The sequence below is a fragment of the Argopecten irradians genome, chromosome 2 (assembly GCF_041381155.1).
Source record: "Argopecten irradians isolate NY chromosome 2, Ai_NY, whole genome shotgun sequence".
In the NCBI taxonomy this organism is placed as follows: Eukaryota; Metazoa; Mollusca; class Bivalvia; order Pectinida; family Pectinidae; genus Argopecten; species Argopecten irradians.
Window position 1 is genome coordinate 23,193,533 of NC_091135.1, and position 19,193 is coordinate 23,212,725.

At 34.6% G+C, this 19,193-nt stretch overlaps 1 protein-coding gene across 4 annotated transcripts in view; it reads left to right on the forward strand.

The window, feature by feature from the left end:
* LOC138314856 (unconventional myosin-Id-like) overlaps window positions 1-19,193 on the forward strand; it is a 44,809-nt gene that overhangs the window by 9,285 nt on the left and 16,331 nt on the right. For 2 of the 4 annotated variants that reach the window (XM_069255440.1, XM_069255442.1), the window contains exons 2-12: window positions 10,979-11,187; window positions 11,328-11,421; window positions 12,195-12,209; window positions 15,326-15,491; window positions 15,756-15,809; window positions 16,047-16,142; window positions 16,494-16,613; window positions 17,116-17,325; window positions 17,617-17,762; window positions 18,297-18,522; window positions 18,822-18,881. In XM_069255440.1, coding sequence (XP_069111541.1) covers window positions 10,979-11,187; window positions 11,328-11,421; window positions 12,195-12,209; window positions 15,326-15,491; window positions 15,756-15,809; window positions 16,047-16,142; window positions 16,494-16,613; window positions 17,116-17,325; window positions 17,617-17,762; window positions 18,297-18,522; window positions 18,822-18,881 — 1,396 coding nt within the window. The remainder of the gene's footprint in view (window positions 1-10,978; window positions 11,188-11,327; window positions 11,422-12,194; window positions 12,210-15,325; window positions 15,492-15,755; window positions 15,810-16,046; window positions 16,143-16,493; window positions 16,614-17,115; window positions 17,326-17,616; window positions 17,763-18,296; window positions 18,523-18,821; window positions 18,882-19,193) is intronic. The other 2 variants (XM_069255441.1, XM_069255443.1) reach the window with 1 other exon arrangement.

Genomic DNA, 19,193 nt, shown 5'->3' on the forward strand with positions numbered 1-19,193 from the left:
TTGCACAAAAAGTCCTAACCATTCCCACCCCCATCTTAACTCTTTTATTATTACAATATTAGTTTGAAATGGTTGAAATAGCAGTTACAGCTATTAAAGTGTTTAAATAGCATTCTTACAATAACTGAATTTAACATCTAGATCTCTAAAAATAAGAATAAAATTGTAGGTGGCAACCTAGATGGAGTTATAAATATAAAGTAACCTGTATTTATAAAATGAAAGCACCTCTACATATAGCCACTAAATCACTTACCGTATTCGACCCAATAATCGCCCAGGATGTTTAAAAATTGAAAATGTGCTAATAAGACATAATTATTGCAAATCTAGACAGTTTTGTGTAGTTTTGGTCTTGGGCAATTAAAATCAAGGCCTCAAAACGCGGGAGGGGTGTTTATAGGGACATGGGCGCTAATTGGGTCGGATACGGTAATTATTGCAGACTCTTACTAGTTCAAGAAAATATTTTTTATTTATATTCTTAAACTGTTAGCATACACATTTAATATGTATATTATTGAGACATATACTGAGACAGTCTAGGAGTTTAGTATGTATGTATACATGTAGCTTGATTTGCACAAGTAAAAAAGAAAGACCAATAAGGGGTATATATAGTACTGTTTGAGACTTATTAGAATGAATAATATATTTTTAGATGTAATGCATGTGGTGATCAGTCTTTATCACCCACCACCTACTTCAGAAACAGCAAGTGTAGAAAACCCCCAGTTTGAGAGTATATAGACCCTGTTATCAGAGGTTCAATTATACACTCAATTGGAAAGGGATCAGCTGTATCCGGCTACTGCTGCTGGTGCTTCAGGTTCTGCTGCACATTGTTTGATACACACCAAAATAGTTCAACAATTGATTCAACAGGAAATTCTTTTTTTATGAAGCATTTGGATGATATATGTATACTGGCATGTGTGGGTGTTATCTTTGAAAACTGTTGAATCTGAAAAACAAAATCTGTTGTTTATATATAATGTACACATACTTTGTGAAGCCAGATTTAGAGACCTTATATATAGCTGTCTTCAAGAATTTGATAAACTTAAGCTTATTTTAGAATATTGTAGAAAAAGTTATTTCTATATTTAATTATAGATTTTGACTGTGATCAACAAATATTTATTTATGTTGACAGCCAAAATCTTTCAGAATGGGTACTGTATATATATTGATTATCACATCAATGTCTAGAACATGTGAGCTGTCTTTTCATTACCGTACTAAAAGACAGATGTTTCCCAGCAAGCAACTGTGGGATAACCCAGTCAAGTATTGGAGGAAGCTCAACTTTTTCCGGAGAATAAATCACTATATATATAAAAAGTCTATTTCCAGGAGTTGTCTGAGTCAAGGATTTCTTTCTCGCAGGTACATTACATGTACAGCTGACTGTCCTGTCCTCCACTACCAGGAACACAAGCGTACAATTTTAATTACAAACCAAATTATTTATAAATGTTAGAGTATTTTGTAGTTAAACTTTAAATAGCCAACATTTCAAAGTTAGACCTACAGTATCTAAATAAAGCAAGGTATATAATTATAATATAACATGCATTCTATACAATTATATAACAATCATGTAGATGCATACAGCCAGAAAAAATAAATGTTTGCTGTTTTCTATATTTGTACATTAGCAAACAGGTTTTGGGTTCTACAAACAAGATTTTCATTAAGTGCTATCAAATTTTCCAGACCTTGACATGACATATAGTCACTGTTTTTTCCCCTTTTGTGACATGGTATACTAACGTGATAACCTTCCTTGCCTGAGTTGGTATGGATTAAATAGTATTCAATGAAGGGTATCTAGGAGACCTGTGTGTTTATGTTATAAGTAGGTCCTGAATTGTGAAGTAAATTCCTGAGAAACAAGTGACCTGGATATATACAAGAATCTGAATGTGATACCTTCAACGAGTGAAACGTGACACTGTCAAACTATATAGGCCTTTCACTTATTTATCCTAAACAGCTCAATATCCAATTTCTGCTGTTCTAATGAAAGGATTTAATTATATTTCCGGATCTCATTATTTGGATTAAAATAAGTGTTCTTTTCTCTCATTAGCATTCTAAAACTAATGTACATTTGTTATGGAAAAAGTCAGTTTCCTTTACAAATTTCATGTGTATAATGCTAAAAGTACATCCTGTTGAAGGAGAAAGTTGAAATGGAATATCATCCATCCATTACATTATCAGCTGTTTATTTTCAGCAAAAATTACTTCCTTTTTCGAAGGTTATTTCAGTTACTTAATTTTAGAATTCCCTGTTTCATTGATATTAGATCAATTGGTCATGGTTAGAGCAGTTTAAAAAGCAACTTGCAATTATCCTGATTTAGATTAATGTTATAACTTTTTTTTCTATGAAAACTTTTTCCTATCAGATAATTTTTAATAAATGAATTACGGTACGGTACTGTGGAGCTACCATACAGAAATGACAGGAGAATTGTGGTATTGTAGACCGATAGCTACCTCCCATACGTGATTGGTTCATATATATACAGAGAAATTATGGTAACTCTCATACGTGATTAGTTTATATATATACAGGGGAATTATATGGTATTGTAGAACTAGTAACCACATATGATCGGTTTAGACAGGGGAAATACGATATTGTAGAACTACCAGTTTACCACACATGATCATTTTAGACAGGGGAATTAGGGTGTTGTAGAACTACCACACATGATCAGTTTAGACAGGGGAATTACGGTATTGCAGAACTTTCACATGTGATCAGTTTGGACAGGGGAATTTGGTATTGTAGGCCTACCCAACATGATTGGTTTACACTGGTGAATTACGGTATTATAGAACTATATATAGCTATCGCACATAATTAGTTTATACAGGTGAATTATGGTATTGTAGATTGCCCATCCATGATGACTTTTGGAAGGTCATATTGTACTATAGGATTTACGGTACGGTAGAGCAATCTGTTACCTGATCTTATATTGTGTATCAGTATATATCTACCTGTAATATCTAGTACACTATACCTGCCAGGAAAGTTTATCTTGATTTGGTCTGAGGTACTAATTCTGTTGTCAGGTTTACGACCTGGTCAGTTGATGGATGGACTCCAATACTAACCACCTGATGTGTGTGGTGTTTATAGCCCTATAGAATACACCTAGGACACATCACTGTTCTGTCCACTACTTAACTGTTTGATAGATAGGATTACACAATTATAGACAGAAAAGATGTTCTGGTCTCTGATATAGTACATAGCTTGTGATATAACATCTATTACAACACAATTACCAATTATAAATGATTACACACCTAAGGAAATGCACTAGTTATTACAATGGGTATTTTTGAGTGCATTAACAAAGATGATAATTATACATTTTGTAAGACTTAGTTGAAATCTGTCAACCAACTTAACTATGGCAATCTTCAATTCTTCATGTGCAATTATTTTGAAAACTTTGTGGGATAATACTTATAGAAATTCCAAAAATATTTGCATCTTGCTTTATCATATCTGCATGTACAAGGTAAAAACATTTTAAGATTAAACAATTTGGCTTAAATTAAAATATAGTTAAAATATGTGTGACCTTAGAATAATAAAGAACTGTATACAGTGTAATTTATGTACTAGCTGTACTTGTTTTTATGTATGTGTATATAGGTTGTCTCCCCTTAATATTATATTTTCTGGAATTTTAGATTCTTTTAGTGCTTCCGCAGCTGTGCTTTAAACGATGGAATGTTTTCCAAACTTGGAATTAATTTTTAGCTCACCTGGCCCGAAGGGCCAGTGAGCTTATGTCATGGCGCGGCGTCCGTCGTCCGTCCGTCCGTCCGTCCGTCCGTCCGTCGTCCGTCTGTCCGTCAACATTTCCTTTAAATCGCTACTAGTCATAGAGTTCTGCATGGATTGTAACCAAATTTGGCCACAAACATCCTTGGGGGAGGGGGAACAGAACTTGTATAAATTTTGGCTCTGACCCCCCGGGGGCAAGAGGGGCGGGGCCCAATAGGGGAAATAGAGGTAAATCCTATAAATCGCTACTTGTCCTAGAGTTCTGCATGGATTGTAACCAAATATGGCCACAAACATCCTTTGGGGAGGGGGAACAGAACTTGTATAAATTTTGGCTCTGACCCCCCCGGGGGCAGGAGGGGCGGGGCCCAATAGGGGAAATAGAGGTAAATCCTTTAAATCGCTACTTGTCCTAGAGTTCTGCATGGATTGTAACCAAAATTAGCCACAAACATCCTTTTTGGAAGGGGAACAGAACTTGTATAAATTTTGGCTCTGGTCCCCGGGGGGCATGAGGGGCGGGGCCCAATAGGGGAAATAGAGGTAAATCCTTTAAATGGCTACTAGTCATAGAGTTCTGAACGGAATGAAACCAAATTAGGCCACAAACATCCTTGGGGGAAGGGGAACAGAACTTGTATAAATTTTGGCTCTGGTCCCCCGGGGGCAGGAGGGGCGGGGCCCAATAGGGGAAATAGAGGTAAATCCTTTAAATCGCTACTAGTCATAGAGTTTTACATGGATTGTAACCAAATTTGGCCACAAACATCCTTGGGGAAGGGGAACAGAACTTGTATGAATTTTGGCCCTGACCCCCCGGGGGCAGGAGGGGTGGGGCCCAATAGGGGATTTAGAGATTAATATTAAAATTCCTTCAGAAAAAAAACAATGAACCTGTATTCAGAACATTACTTGGCATTACAAACCAGGTGAGCGATACAGGCCCTCTGGGCCTCTTGTTCCCCTTCATATTGATAATTTCTTCAAATCTCCAAAACAACATTTGTCTCGTTGGTGGCTTTGTAGTGACAGTTATAGATCTTATACAAAGTACGATCAAGTTTGTTTTATCCTTTAGTGTCCACAATAGTGTAAATGATTAAGTTTACCATACAAATAACAATAACTATATATCTTTTTTTCTTTTCTCCATGTTGCATTTGTAACATGCAAAAATATTCCATTATCTAGATACAGTTCCTGCATTACAAAACCTACCATTTCACTTCATTCCATATAGCACAAAGTGCTAGCATGTTTAGTTTATGAAATGATCCAAAAGGATATTGTCTTGATTCGATCTATACACGAAATGATATATTCAAGAGTGCTTTCCATTTATTGATTTAACAGAGTTCAAAGCAGATTTTCTCAGCAGAGTTTTGTTAAATATTGACATTTCTTCATTCTCCACACACATAAGCTTCAATGGTAGCTTTGACAGCTTTGATTAAATCTAATTCATGTAATCAAAATGATCAGCATTTTATAAGAACAGTGAATTTATCGTCAAGATGACATTTGAAGTTTTGTTCATATATTACTAAATCGCAAATGATATAAAAACTTGTTTTTCGTCACTAGTTCATTCACTGCTGTGTAAATATACCATAGGCGGGAACATGTAATTCTGTGTACATTTACCGTAATCATCACAATCACCACCCTCCTGTATTATCTCTCCTCTATCTGTAGATGCATGTGAAACTATGCAATTTTCAAATGATTTTATGTTGTACTTTTTTTTTTCTTTTTTTTTCATGAAATTTGAATCTTTTGGTAAATAAAATATGTTTAAAGTCAATTCTAGCTATAAGCGCCCTCCCATTTTTTCCCTTTTTAAGGCTTCAATTTCACTTACCATAAATGAAAGGCAGACTAAAAATAGAAAAAAAACTGTATTTTTAGCCCACCATCATCAGATGGTGGGCTATTCAAATCGCCTTTCGTCCGTGGTCCGTCGTCCGTCCGTCCGTCCTTCCGTCCGTCCGTTAACAATTCTTGTTACCGCTATTTCTCAGAAAGTACTGAAGGGATCTTTCTCAAATTTCACATGTAGGTTCCCCTAGGGCCCTAGTTGTGCATATTGCATTTTGGGACCAATCGGTCAACAAGATGGCCAACTGGCGGCCATCTTGGATTTTGATAGTTAAAGTTTGTTACCGCTATTTCTCAGAAAGTACTGAAGGGATCTTTCTCAAATTTCATATGTAGGTTCTCCTAGGGCCCTAGTTGTGCATATTGCATTTTGGGACCAATCAGTCAACAAGATGGCCGACTGACTGACGGCCATCTTGGATTTTGATAGTTAAAGTTTGTTACCGCTATTTCTCAGAAAGTACTGAAGGGATCTTTCTCAAATTTCATATGTAGGTTTCCCTAGGGCCCTAGTTATGCATATTGCATTTTGGGACCAATCAGTCAACAAGATGGCCGACTGACTGACGGCCATCTTGGATTTTGATAGTTAAAGTTTGTTACCGCTATTTCTCAGAAAGTACTGAAGGGATCTCTCTCAAATTTCATATGCATGTTCCCCTTGAACCCTAGTTGTGCATATTGCATTTTGGGACCAATCAGTCAACAAGATGGCCGACTGACTGACGGCCATCTTGGATTTTGATAGTTAAAGTTTGTTACCGCTATTTCTCAGAAAGTACTGAAGGGATCTCTCTCAAATTTCATATGCATGTTCCCCTTGAACCCTAGTTGTGCAAATTGCATTTTGGGAGCGATCGGTCAACAAGATAGCTGACCGACGGCCATCTTGGATTTTGATAGTTAAAGTTTGTTAACGCTATTTCTCAGAAAGTACTGAAGGGATCTCTCTCAAATTTCATATGCATGTTCCCCTTGAACCCTAGTAGTGCAAATTGCATTTTGGGAGTGATCGGTCAACAAGATAGCTGACCGACGGCCATCTTGGATTTTGATAGTTAAAGTTTGTTAACGCTATTTCTCAGAAAGTACTAAAGGGATCTCTCTCAAATTTCATATGCATGTTCCCCTTGAACCCTAGTTGTGCATATTGCATTTTGGGAGCGATCGGTCAACAAGATAGCCGACCGACGGCCATCTTGGATTTTGATAGTTAAAGTTTGTTACCGCTATTTCTCAGAAAGTACTGAAGGGATCTTTCTCAAATTTCATGTGCAGGTTCCTGAAGGGGTCTAGTGCATTTTCAGACTTATCGGTCAGCAAGATGATCGACTAGTAGCCATCTTTGATTTTAATAATTGAAGTTTATTACTGTTACATATCTCAGAAAGCACTGAAAGGATCTTTCTCAAGTTTCATATATAGCATGTAGTAAAAGTTTGAAAAGCAGGGAAAAGATCCCTCTTTCTGTTATCAGACATAGATCATTCTTTGGTGGGCGCCAAGATCCCTCTGGGATCTCTTGTTCTTTATTTGATTTCTCTTTCAAAATAAGTTATGGGTTACTTTATGCGGTAATTTTATAAAAGAATAGTCCAAATTTTGTTCTTTTAAGTGCCAACCGCCCATTAATTTTTTTTCAAATTTTAAGCACCCTGGGTACTTTTTTGGTCAAATATAGTAAGTCAAGCATTGTTGCAATATAAACTGGCATATATTATAACAGGGTGCTTTCTGATAATTTCGGTAATTCTATTGACTTTATCATATCCACGTTTTACCTCCAGATCATTTTGTCATCCATACAGATCCTCCCACAATACATTTGTACAGGCACCTGTGGTGCTAAAGCAGTATACTATCATAATAAGGTGTGGGACAAAGAAGTATATATATTATGTTATAGGGATTAGCTGTGACAATACATGTCATAAGCCAACATCTGGGCTGCATATTACTGCCAGAGAACATCAGTAAAGTCATACATACATCTCTTGGTAAAAAGAAAATATCTGGTGTAAAAAGGTGGCAAAGCATCGGAGAAATAACATGATGATGCTACGTATGTTATTGTAGTTGTTAGGAGAAGGGATTGGAGGAATATGCAATAATTTAAATAGCACTTGCTTAAAATTGGCAGGTTTTCTTTTCTACTTCAGTTGATTTTTGTGTCGCCTGCAACGCAAGGGCGACACTTAGGTATCACTATGTCGGCGGCGTCGCCGTCAGTGTCATCGTCGGCGTCCGGGAAACTGTTTCCGTGCGATAACTGGAGTATTTATTGTCCAATTTCAACCAAATTTAGTACATAGCTTTATATCAATGAGTTCTCAGATGAGTTCGATAATGGTATAAGTCCGTTAATATTTGCAAGAGTTACGGGACTTTAAAATCATCAAAACAGGAAAATCCATGGTTTCCGCTCGATAACTTAAAGATGCTCCACCACTGACAAATGTTATTTTTACACTATCAAAAACAGGAGCAGACGATTTTGTATTTTTCTTCAGTTAAAAAAGTTACTTACTTTACACCATTACCACAATTGAAAAGTTTGAGCTTCTAATTTTACTTCAAGCTAAAAATATGAAAAATAATTAATTGCATCCCGAAAAAATTCCGTGGCACTATATCTTATATAGAATGAAGTAATGATTGCGCATGCACCAAAGGCAAAACAAATTATTGTATGTTAGTTTTTGTGTTAATTAGGCATATATATACACGATTAAACACCAATTATTGTTCAAATGATGAATATCATTTATGCTCTGTCGGCGGTGGAGCATCTTTAAATATTTATTGTCCAATTTCAACCAAATTTCATAAATTGTTTTATATCAATGAGTTCTCAGATGAGTTTGGTAATGGTCAAAATTCGTCAATATTTGCAAGAGTTACGGGACTTTAAAACCGTCAAAACAGAAAAATCCATGGTTTCCGCTCGATAACTTAGGTATTTATCGTCCAATTTCAACCAAATTTCATAAATGGTTTTATATCAATGAGTTCTCGGATCAGTTCGATAATGGTCAAAATTTGTCAATATTTGCAAGAGTTACGGGACTTTAAAATCGTCAAAACAGAAAAATCCATGGTTTCAGCTTGATAACTTAAATATTTATTGTCCAATTTTAACCAAAGTTCATAAATTGTTTTATATATCATTAATATCTTGGATGAGTTTAATAATGGTCAAAATCCATCAATATTTTCAAGAGTTATGGGACTTTAAAATCATCAAAACAGAAAAATCCATGGTTTCCGCTCGATAACTTAAATATTTATTGTCCGATTACAACCAAATTTGGTTTGTTGCTTTATATTAATGAGATCTTAGATGGGTTCCATACTGGTCAAAATCTGTCAATATTTGCAAGAGTTACAGGACCTTAAAATAGTCGAAATGTGGCTTCCGCTTGAAAACTTCAGTATTTATTGTCCGATTTCAACCAAATTTGGTATATTGCTTTATATCAATGAGATCTTAGATGGTTTTGATACTTTTCAAAATCCATCAATATTTGCAAGAGTTATGGAACTTGATTACTTCACCTAAATTATTAACAATATTTTCAACTGTAAATAACTATTTTTTGTGATTCTGTGCAGGCGACACATCCCTTAATTATCTCAAAATTCGTTAGAAAATATGTGAAGTTACTCCTCAGTATGTTTTGTGAAGATTTGACCATATTACATATTAGCTTCTAATAAGATACAACTTTGTGGTACTGAGGTACATACTGAGTGACGTCATTATGAGTATACAATAATGGAGCTTTTTAGCCCTGTACTTGAACTGCATCCTGTATTCTATTGCCTGAGTCATAAACAATGAGGAAGATCGAGGTTATGCATGGTCATGTCTTTTATAAATTGGGCTGTGCTCTAAATAAAATGATGCACAAGTATACATATATTTCCTGATAATGAATCACCCATGGTTTATAAACAAAGGCCCTATCATTGTTGTCAATCTAATTGGTAACTTCGCTTGAATACCAAACCCCAAGGGAGGTAACTCTGTAATATACAAAGACAGAATATGTTATGGTTACCGTAGTCGACTCATAAGTGCCAAGGGTATTAGAAATCAGACAAAATTATTAGGGACATGGGTGCTTATTTGGTCGAATATGGTAACTGTCTTAGAGGTTGCTCATTTATAAATTCATGAAATAACTAATCAAATATCATTTAAAGGCATGATTTCCGACACAGAATTATAGCTATATATACATCAGGTCATTGAGTACAACATATATAACTGTGTGATTTATACCCAAATATGGCAGGGCCATCATCTGTTGTACATCTGTATATTTGTCTTATACACACTCCGTAATGTGGGTGTACAATAATAACGTGTAGTAATTTGTTTACACAGTGGTGAATCATCTCGAGTCATAAGTTGCCTTTGAGAGATTTTTTAGACTTGACAAGTCCTTAACTCACAGTTTCATGGTAGGACTCATCAAGGTTTTGAGAAATAAAACCACTGTCTTGTGTTTTAAAGGACTTATTAAAACTTGAAAATTAGAGTTCTGGATTTGAATCACATGAGGTCAATACCACATAAACATATCATTTTGGATGAGGTTTTATAATAGTCCCAGCAATCCTGCAAAAAAGTTAGACATGGTTCTACGATTTATTATGCCAGCTTGGCCAATTATGATATAATTATTGGTTATTGAGATTACCATGGTAATCAAAATTAAACACAGAATTCAATTAATCATGATCACCTTCCTGAAGAATTCCGACAAACGAATACGTTCCTCTTTTATGCAACATCATTAGCCATAACTGCAAAGTCATTATCAGGTTACCAGGGAAAATACTGGACATGGGTTTATTATATCACATAATGGAGTATCCATTCTCATCATTTATTTATTTATGATACAATTGTCCAAGCCTGAGATGATAACAATAGGATAATACTGAATGCTGACTAAATAGTTTTGTCCTGTACGGAGTGAATACTGATAGTCAGTATCATAACTTGGATACAACTCATGATCAAATCCTGCTATCCACTAAACTAAAGGCAGGTCTGTTGCCTAGTTATACTTAATGGATCAACAATAAAACATGTTAATGCAAGTAGAAAATAGACAATGAAATACCATGCCATTGCAAGTCTTTTTTCCAAGGGACTTAATTCCCAAATAGAGATAAAAAAAGCTTCTTCCCAATCATGTGTGAAAAAGCCAGTCATTATTCAATGATAACCTGAAGTTATTTAATGGACATTTTTTGTTTGTGTTACAGATATGAAAAGAACAGAATCTACACATACATTGGTGAGGTGGTGGTGTCGGTCAACCCCTACCGTACCCTGGACATCTACAACCAGAGTTTTGTGGACCAGTACCGTGGCAGAGAGATCTATGAGCGACCTCCACATATATTTGCCCTGGCGGACAGCGCGTACAAAACAATGAAGAGAAATAGTCGGGATACATGTATTGTTATATCAGGTAAAAACAATAGAATTAGCATTTAGAGTTAAAAACCTACCTCTGTTTGGTTAAAAGTAGAGAGCAAAGTGTTCCAAGGTGAATTCTGTTTCATAAAGATGAATACCATACAAATCCTTGAATTACATCTTTAATTACAGGTGAGAGTGGATCAGGTAAAACTGAGGCTTCCAAAATCATTATGAGGTACATTGCCGCGGTTACCAATCTCAGCGGGCAGAAGGAAGTGGAAAGGTACACAATATTAACACAAGAACAGTTTTATAATATCTGTAAAATTCATTATTGGCTATGGTACTATCTGTACTAATGTTTAAATCAACAGTAATTGGTATTTCTTTAATTTTGATTTCACTTTTCCATTAATTCTGGGATATAGTTTCTTCTGTAAGCTCTGTTACATTTACTTAACAAATTGGGTTCAAAGTATACATTCAATCTGCATAAATCATTCAGAACTTAAAAAACAAATATCCTGTATTGATGGATGTCATAAGGAGCGTGTATCAGGTCTTTTATACCGATGCCAAAATCCAGTCCAATTATAACTGTGATACATATCTCTGTTAGATTTATCTCCCTTTTCAAAATTTGATCTACAATAAAATAATCTTAATAATTTATCAAGAGATCAACCTGATGGCAAGGTATGGTATTGGAATTGATATCAGTGTTTTAATGTAAAGAAAGGGGTAATATTTTTCAACAATGTAATGAAAGGGGTAATACTTTTCCACAGTATTTTATAAACACTTGGGGTTCTTTAGCATTAATCCCAATATATCGAAAACAACAGCTGGTACTTGAAAACATAAGCAATATTCCCAGAGTTATCATTGGTACAATACAAAATATATATACCAGTATATGTGTGAAATATGAATCTCTAGAGAATCTGAAATGCAGAAAAAGTCCTGATAGCGTGAATTGGTGTGATAACAAACTTATCTCACCTACAGTATGCATTGCTAGCAGCAAATCATGAAATCTGTTTGAATATTTTACAGGAATGAGGTAGAAAGGTAAATGGTTTTAAATCATGTAGATCAACTGTGTTCACTTCATAAAAATAGAAACAAATCTGTGAATGTCTATGCAAGGATAATATCTCTTTATCCAATATTTTCTCGCATGAAAACAATCTGATAACACACACTCTTCCTTCCCCAGGCATTGTAGAAAATATTTCATTCCGCCTTCTTCTATCTGCTGAGTTCTCACCAAGGTCATCTGTAATGTACAGTGTTGTAAATTATTAACAAAATGCCACTATTTTCTGAAATATGAGTTTTTCTCGTTGGTGTGCATTGCATACTTCCAAATAACATTAAGATTTTTCTGTGTTATCTTAATTTTCCTCTATCTATTTCATAAAAAATTAAGGTGGTTTTGATTATGACACCAAGGTTGTTGTTAAAATGAATAAGCTAATTGGTAAGGAATCTTTGAATTTTTCAATTAATTAAAAAAAAAGGTATCAAATTAATGGGATTAATTCATGTACCATGTAATACCTGTTAACGTTTGGGCAGTACTAGTATCTCCAGCAGTGATTGAACGTAACTTTACTATATTTCACTGCAAATAAGACCTCCCACCCAGAGAAGAAATAAAGATCAAAAGTGATGGTGGGTTCTTATTTGCGGACAACCTGCCTGATAACATCGATCTATAAGGTTGCTATGTCGTTGTAACAGTCGTATGACATATTGATAATAGCAAGATGTTCAAGTATTGATAATATAATTCCATCACCGATAGAAACAATAGTCTCGCACAAACAGGTATTGTGTGGTAGGTGAATTAAGTCCCAAGCTTCTTAATGTTTACAATTTGATCATTTAGTGATTTCTAGTTCACTGTGACTGCTTTTCTTGCTGTTAAATTTACAGAATTTGTTTTTTTTTTCCAAACAAGGTTTGCTTTTATAGTTTATTTGATATATTTGTTTTACCAAATGAAGTTACACTTATTAATGATATTGTGTTTTATTCTATCTTTGAGATAAGTCAATTCACATTTTTGTTTTTACTTTTATTTCTGCAGTGATTGTTGGATTGTTTCCCTTTAATAATTTTCTGTGAATTAAAAACTGAGTAATCTTTGTACTGAAACATTATACATGTGTAATTAAAACAATAAATTCTTACCTAGATTGACTACAATAGCTGATTAACAAGTCATTGAATCCTCATATTCACTCGATTTTAAACCCTGGCCAAACAAAAACAAAAAAAAACCCTAGCTGTTTGGTATACAATATCATAATTTTATACATTATAGAATATGATTTTGGTTGTAATAGTTCACTCATTTCCTTGTTTCATTCATAAAATCATTATAATTTTCAGAATTTAATTCTTTGCTGATTTTTTAGTATCTATCACTCATTGCCTCGATCCTGCCTTTGAGAACTTCATTACTTTCCAATGTGATTGCTGCATTGCTATTTGTTACAAAATTCTTATCAGACTTTCAAAAGCTACCATACTTTTAACAAATCATCTGATGTTTGTGTATACAGCGCTATTTTATGGTTAAATAGATTGAAAAAAAGTGCTGAATTAGCAGGTTTGCGATACATTACAAAAATTGGAACTAAACTAAATACATAAGTTGATCCTTTCCTAATATCTATTCATCATCTAGTATCTGATTCAAGGAGATATTTTTAATTGAGAACTAAAATAATTATCTCAAGAATCATTAACTTGCAATTTTGCATTAGTTTTGAATTCTAAGGTTAACTGATTTTGATGTATTGATTGATGCTCTGAACGTCCTGCTAGACTCTGTAAATATTTACAGCCTCTGATTTCCCACCATACTTGGTAAAGACTGTAACAGATTATAGTCAATAATCAACAGCACAGTTACAGAACCGCTGGTAAACAACAGCTGTTTGTGCTGCAGCTTGTACAATACAAATCTCATCTTTACAGAACAAGCCAGGTGGAAAGTTATCACACATACTCCATGTTACATAGCGAATGAAAGGATAAGAAAAAAATATTGAAAGTTATTATTATAGTTGACTTCAGCTGCCAGAGTAGAATTTCAGCATGTTTCATGAATATTTTACCATAAATACTATAATAATGTATTGCATAATCCCTAACATTGTACAAATACCTTCATTATATCGACACATCCCTCTATATCATCCTCAGTATTAAGATAAATATCTACCTCAGGCATTCTGAAATAATCTTTTGATTTGATTTCAGTTTAGCCAATCTAATAAAAATTGAAAAGTTTTTATGTAGGCATATGTGATTAACCATGTCCAAAATTTTAGACTTGTAAGATTGTTTCATGGTTCTTGAGGTTGGGACAAGTTCAGTGGATTCTTGATAACCTGAATACTTGTGTCACCTGCCCAAAAAAAAAATCTACATTGGAGATTTTCCAGACTGTCAAATTAATTAGTCAGTAGTAAAATCTGATATATTTCTGTCCAGATTGTGAGTTTTCTGGACGGACTTTTCGGACTATTGTAGGTTAATCACTGTCATTTGATCAGATTTAATTATGTCTGGAATATATGTTATTTTAATCCATATAACATCACTATTGTTATTATTGTGACTCTGCACAAAATGTGTGTACTACTTATAGTATATTTCATTCAGCACACCATTATTTTTGTTTAGTAAAGTACTTGATATAATATTTGGTATATACCTATTTATACAGCTGTTCTATATACAGAATTGGAGCAGACAGTGATATTGGAAAACTAAAATGTAGCATTTGTGAACTGGTCATGTGTAAGACTTTATTAATGACTTCTCAAGGAAAAAATATTACTTAAAAACCCAATGACAGTAAACAATTGACCGATCGGCATGCAGGTGTAATATAGCCAAACCTCGTGCTCGCAAGCGCATGTGTTTCTATTCAATGTTGGAGCAAACATTGTAGCACACAAGATACAAAATACATAGTCAAGTGCTGTTTGATTGACAGCTGGAAAGTTTTCAAACATTATACCATCTAAATATATTGTATGTAAATATCCATTTAGTAAACTAATATTATGACATACATAACACACCAGTGACTTTTACCTCAAATACATTTTACATGCTATTCATTAAAAGATTCCTTCAGAATTCTTATTAAATTTGCATTACAGAGTTAAGGATGTTCTGATCAAGTCCAATGTCATTCTGGAAGCATTTGGAAATGCAAAGACCAACCGTAATGATAATTCTAGTCGTTTCGGCAAGTACATGGACATCAACTTTGACTTCAAGGGCGATCCTATTGGAGGTCACATCAGTAATTACTTATTAGAAAAAGTGAGTAGATAATTAGGAAAAGTAAGTAGATTGCTTATTGAATTGATTTTCAAAGGTAGGTTGATTGCTTATAGAATTAATTTTCAAAAGTAATTAGATTGTTTAAGTTAAATTAATTCAATAATTTATTGAATTGGTTTTCAAAAGTAAGTAGATTGCTTATTGAATTAATTTGAAAAAGTAAGTAGATTGCTCAGAGAATAATTACAATAACATATTTTTGCAATAATGTACACTAATAATTATGTGTCTGATCTGTTTCAGTCTAGAGTAGTTCATCAGCAGCATGGAGAGAGGAACTTCCACTCATTTTATCATGTAAGTATACAACTACACTGTCGTATAGGTCACACTCCCGAGTTTTAGGGGGTAATGTTGCGACTTATACTATGGTAAATGGAAACTGGTTTAACATCCTAGAGTATTTATCACTTTTAATGAAATGAAAAAAAAAAAAAAAAAGATTTTTAATTGTCAGGGAGGTTAAATTTTGTTTGAGTAGAATCAATAGTTATAGAAAACGTAGTTGATATTAAAATTTTGTTTTGTTCGTAGCTACTCTTTGGTGCAAAGGATGAAAAGTTAGCAGAACTGAAGTTAACACGAGATCCTATGAGATACCACTTCATCAACCAAGGGGGTGACCCTAAGGTAAGTACACGTACTGTAATGATAGATTTAACTTCTGATGACAGAGGAACATCAAGGAGCTAACATGGAATTCTTACAGTCTTATATATATTTACCTCTATGATGATCTTGGTTACTTATCAATTCTCAAGGACAAGTACATGTTGTGTTGTTCACATACGCTCACCATTACCTAGACTACTCCGACTGACATATAACAGGTCTCCCAGTGATAGTGAAGAAGTTTACCCCTACTACACAGAAAACCCTCCTTAAAATGAAAAGAAAACTGACACATAAACGTGAGGATTTAAACAAAATTTAGAGAACTAAAAGCTTGTATTCTAAAATTCTGCTTGTGTTGTCTTTCAGTGTGCCACATTGAACGACCGAGAAGATTACCGTGCGGTCATGTCAGCCATGAAGACAATGGGATTCGCCTACAGTCATGCTGAAGCCTTGTGGAGAGTTCTGTCAGCAATCCTTCAACTGGTAATGTTAGTCACAGTGATCAAAATGTTGTAGAAAAGGAGGAGTTAACTCCCTTTTTCCCCCCTTTTTTTAATCTACACTAAAGATATCTTGAGCTACAATATTGTATACAGGGTGAAGATTAATGTTGTTGGAAGATTAATGTTGTTGGTTGGACACAGCAATAGCAGCGATGACAATAGCTGCAAGAAAGGAGGAGTTATCTCCCTTTGATGCTTAAGCTCTGGCTTTATATCTGTCCAATAGGGGTCATTTAAAATGTCATTCACAGAATGAAAATCAATGGTCTATTGTTTCATGAGCTCCATTAAGTCCTGGCTTGTTTGCTTGTTTGTTTTACTTATTATATTTTAAAAGGCAGGAACTCGTATAAATTTATCCAACTCGTAAAATGGATGGGTTGTGTAATTCAGTGTACAAATATTTCAGGAAAAAGTACAAGAATTATTGTTTTCAAACCAATACATGAATAGCTTGACAAATGGCTGTTTGGAATTTACAGGGAAATGTTGAATATGGAACAAGTGAAGACCATGATGTGGCATTTGTGAAAGACAAGACGTTACTAAGCAACATAGCCACCATGTTGTCTGTGACCCCTGATGACCTTGAGAAGGCTCTGTGTTACCGTGTGATTGCCGCAGGAGGACAAGTGGTGGAGAAAGGACTCAGCACCTCAGATGCTTTGTATGCTAGAGATGCCTTCTGTAAGGTGTGTGTCCTTAGATATGGTAGTAAAGTAAAACCTGCTGTGATGACCACTCCTGTAATGACCATTCTTGTATAATGACCATTCCTTTAATGACCACGTGACGTATAGTTCTTGGGGTCATTGACTTTAAAGGCAATGTTTTCTGTGTCCTATTAGTAGTCATTACACTGGCACCACTTTCATCAGAACCACCAATGCGGCAAAGTGGCCAAAGTGTGTGACATAATGAAATACACGTAGATAATTATTGTTCTTTAACATTTATGATGAAAAAACTTTTCCTGATTGCAGGCAATTTATGACAGAATGTTTACCTGGATTGTGGCACAAATCAATGAAGCTATTGATCCCAAGGTTAGTGGCATGGGCTACGTTGGCAAAAACACCGTCATCGGCGTACTCGACATATACGGATTTGAAATCTTCGACAACAATAGGTGAGATATTTCATACTTTACGATATATAAAATGAGCCATTCATGGGTTGGAGTGGTAGTTGTAAGCAATGAAATACTTATAATCTTCTAAAGATCTACCCATGATGTGACTTTAGATTTGATATAAGTGTACCATCCTTAGGAGTTAGTCATTAGATTGATTAGAAGCGGAACAAAAGTTCAGAAATCTGACAATAAATAGATTTATTTTAGGGAATTTTTGTTTGATAGATGTTCTATCGAAAAAGAAAGTAATTAAATGTAAAATGCAATATACATGAATGTATAGAATTAAATTGAATGTTCTGTACAATTTTGAACAGTTCTGTATTAACTATTTTCTCTTTGATAACAGTTTTGAACAGTTCTGTATAAGCTCCTTTTTCTGTTTTAGTTTTGATCATGAGACTCCTTTTTTCCGTCTTTCAGTTTAAAAAAAAATATCATGTAACAGTTTTATATAAATTACTTTCTCTGTCCTTTCACTTCTGAACTGATACATAATTTTGGCAAGCTTCTTTCCCTTTGTTTCAGTTTTGAACAGTTCTGTATAAACTACTGTAACGAGAAGCTCCAGCAGCTATTTATAGAGCTAGTCCTGAAGCAGGAACAGGACGAGTATATGAGAGAAGGTATCCAGTGGACCCATATCGAATACTTCAATAACAAGATCATTTGTGACCTTGTGGAGCAGCCCCATAAAGGGGTTCTGGCCATTCTAGACGAGGCCTGTCTCAGTGTCGGCAAGGTCACAGATGAGGTAATGCTGTTTACCTGTGATAACAAACGTTCAAAAGATTTTACATCTTCATCAATTCTGATGCTTTTCCTTTAAGCATTAAACTTTATTTTTATGGCATCTATGGTGTAAATCGATGCCAAAGCTTTGCAGTCTACAAAACCCATATAATCAGTCTTGAGCCAGATTTTGTTTCTTTTGTCAGCAGAGATAGTCATTTGGAATAATTAGATTTCAGTGATATCAGCAAAAGAACTGAGACCTAAGTTTTTCCTGTTAAATGATCTCATTACATGATATTCATATTATTTTCTTTCCAGATGTTTCTATCTGTGATGGCCAAGAAACTCGGCAAACATGACCATTTCACTTGTAGAGAGGTATGTAGATTAATATGTTCAAGCCATTAAGTTGTATGGGGGGGGTGTACTGGAGAGAGGGACTTATGACACCAATGTCTCCATGTCTGTCCTGCTCCATCTGGATTCAAAACAACTTTGAAATCTTTGTAATTATACTTTTAATTCATGTCCTTACAGTGATAAGGATGTCATTCAGTCCTGGTTTGAGTGTTTGAAGCTTTTGTTTGCAATTACCACTGAGTGAAGGGATTTTTCTTTGGATACTCTTGACTTTCCCGACTACTTAACAAAAGCTTAAAGTCTTTCTAATGACCACATCAGTTCATAGGA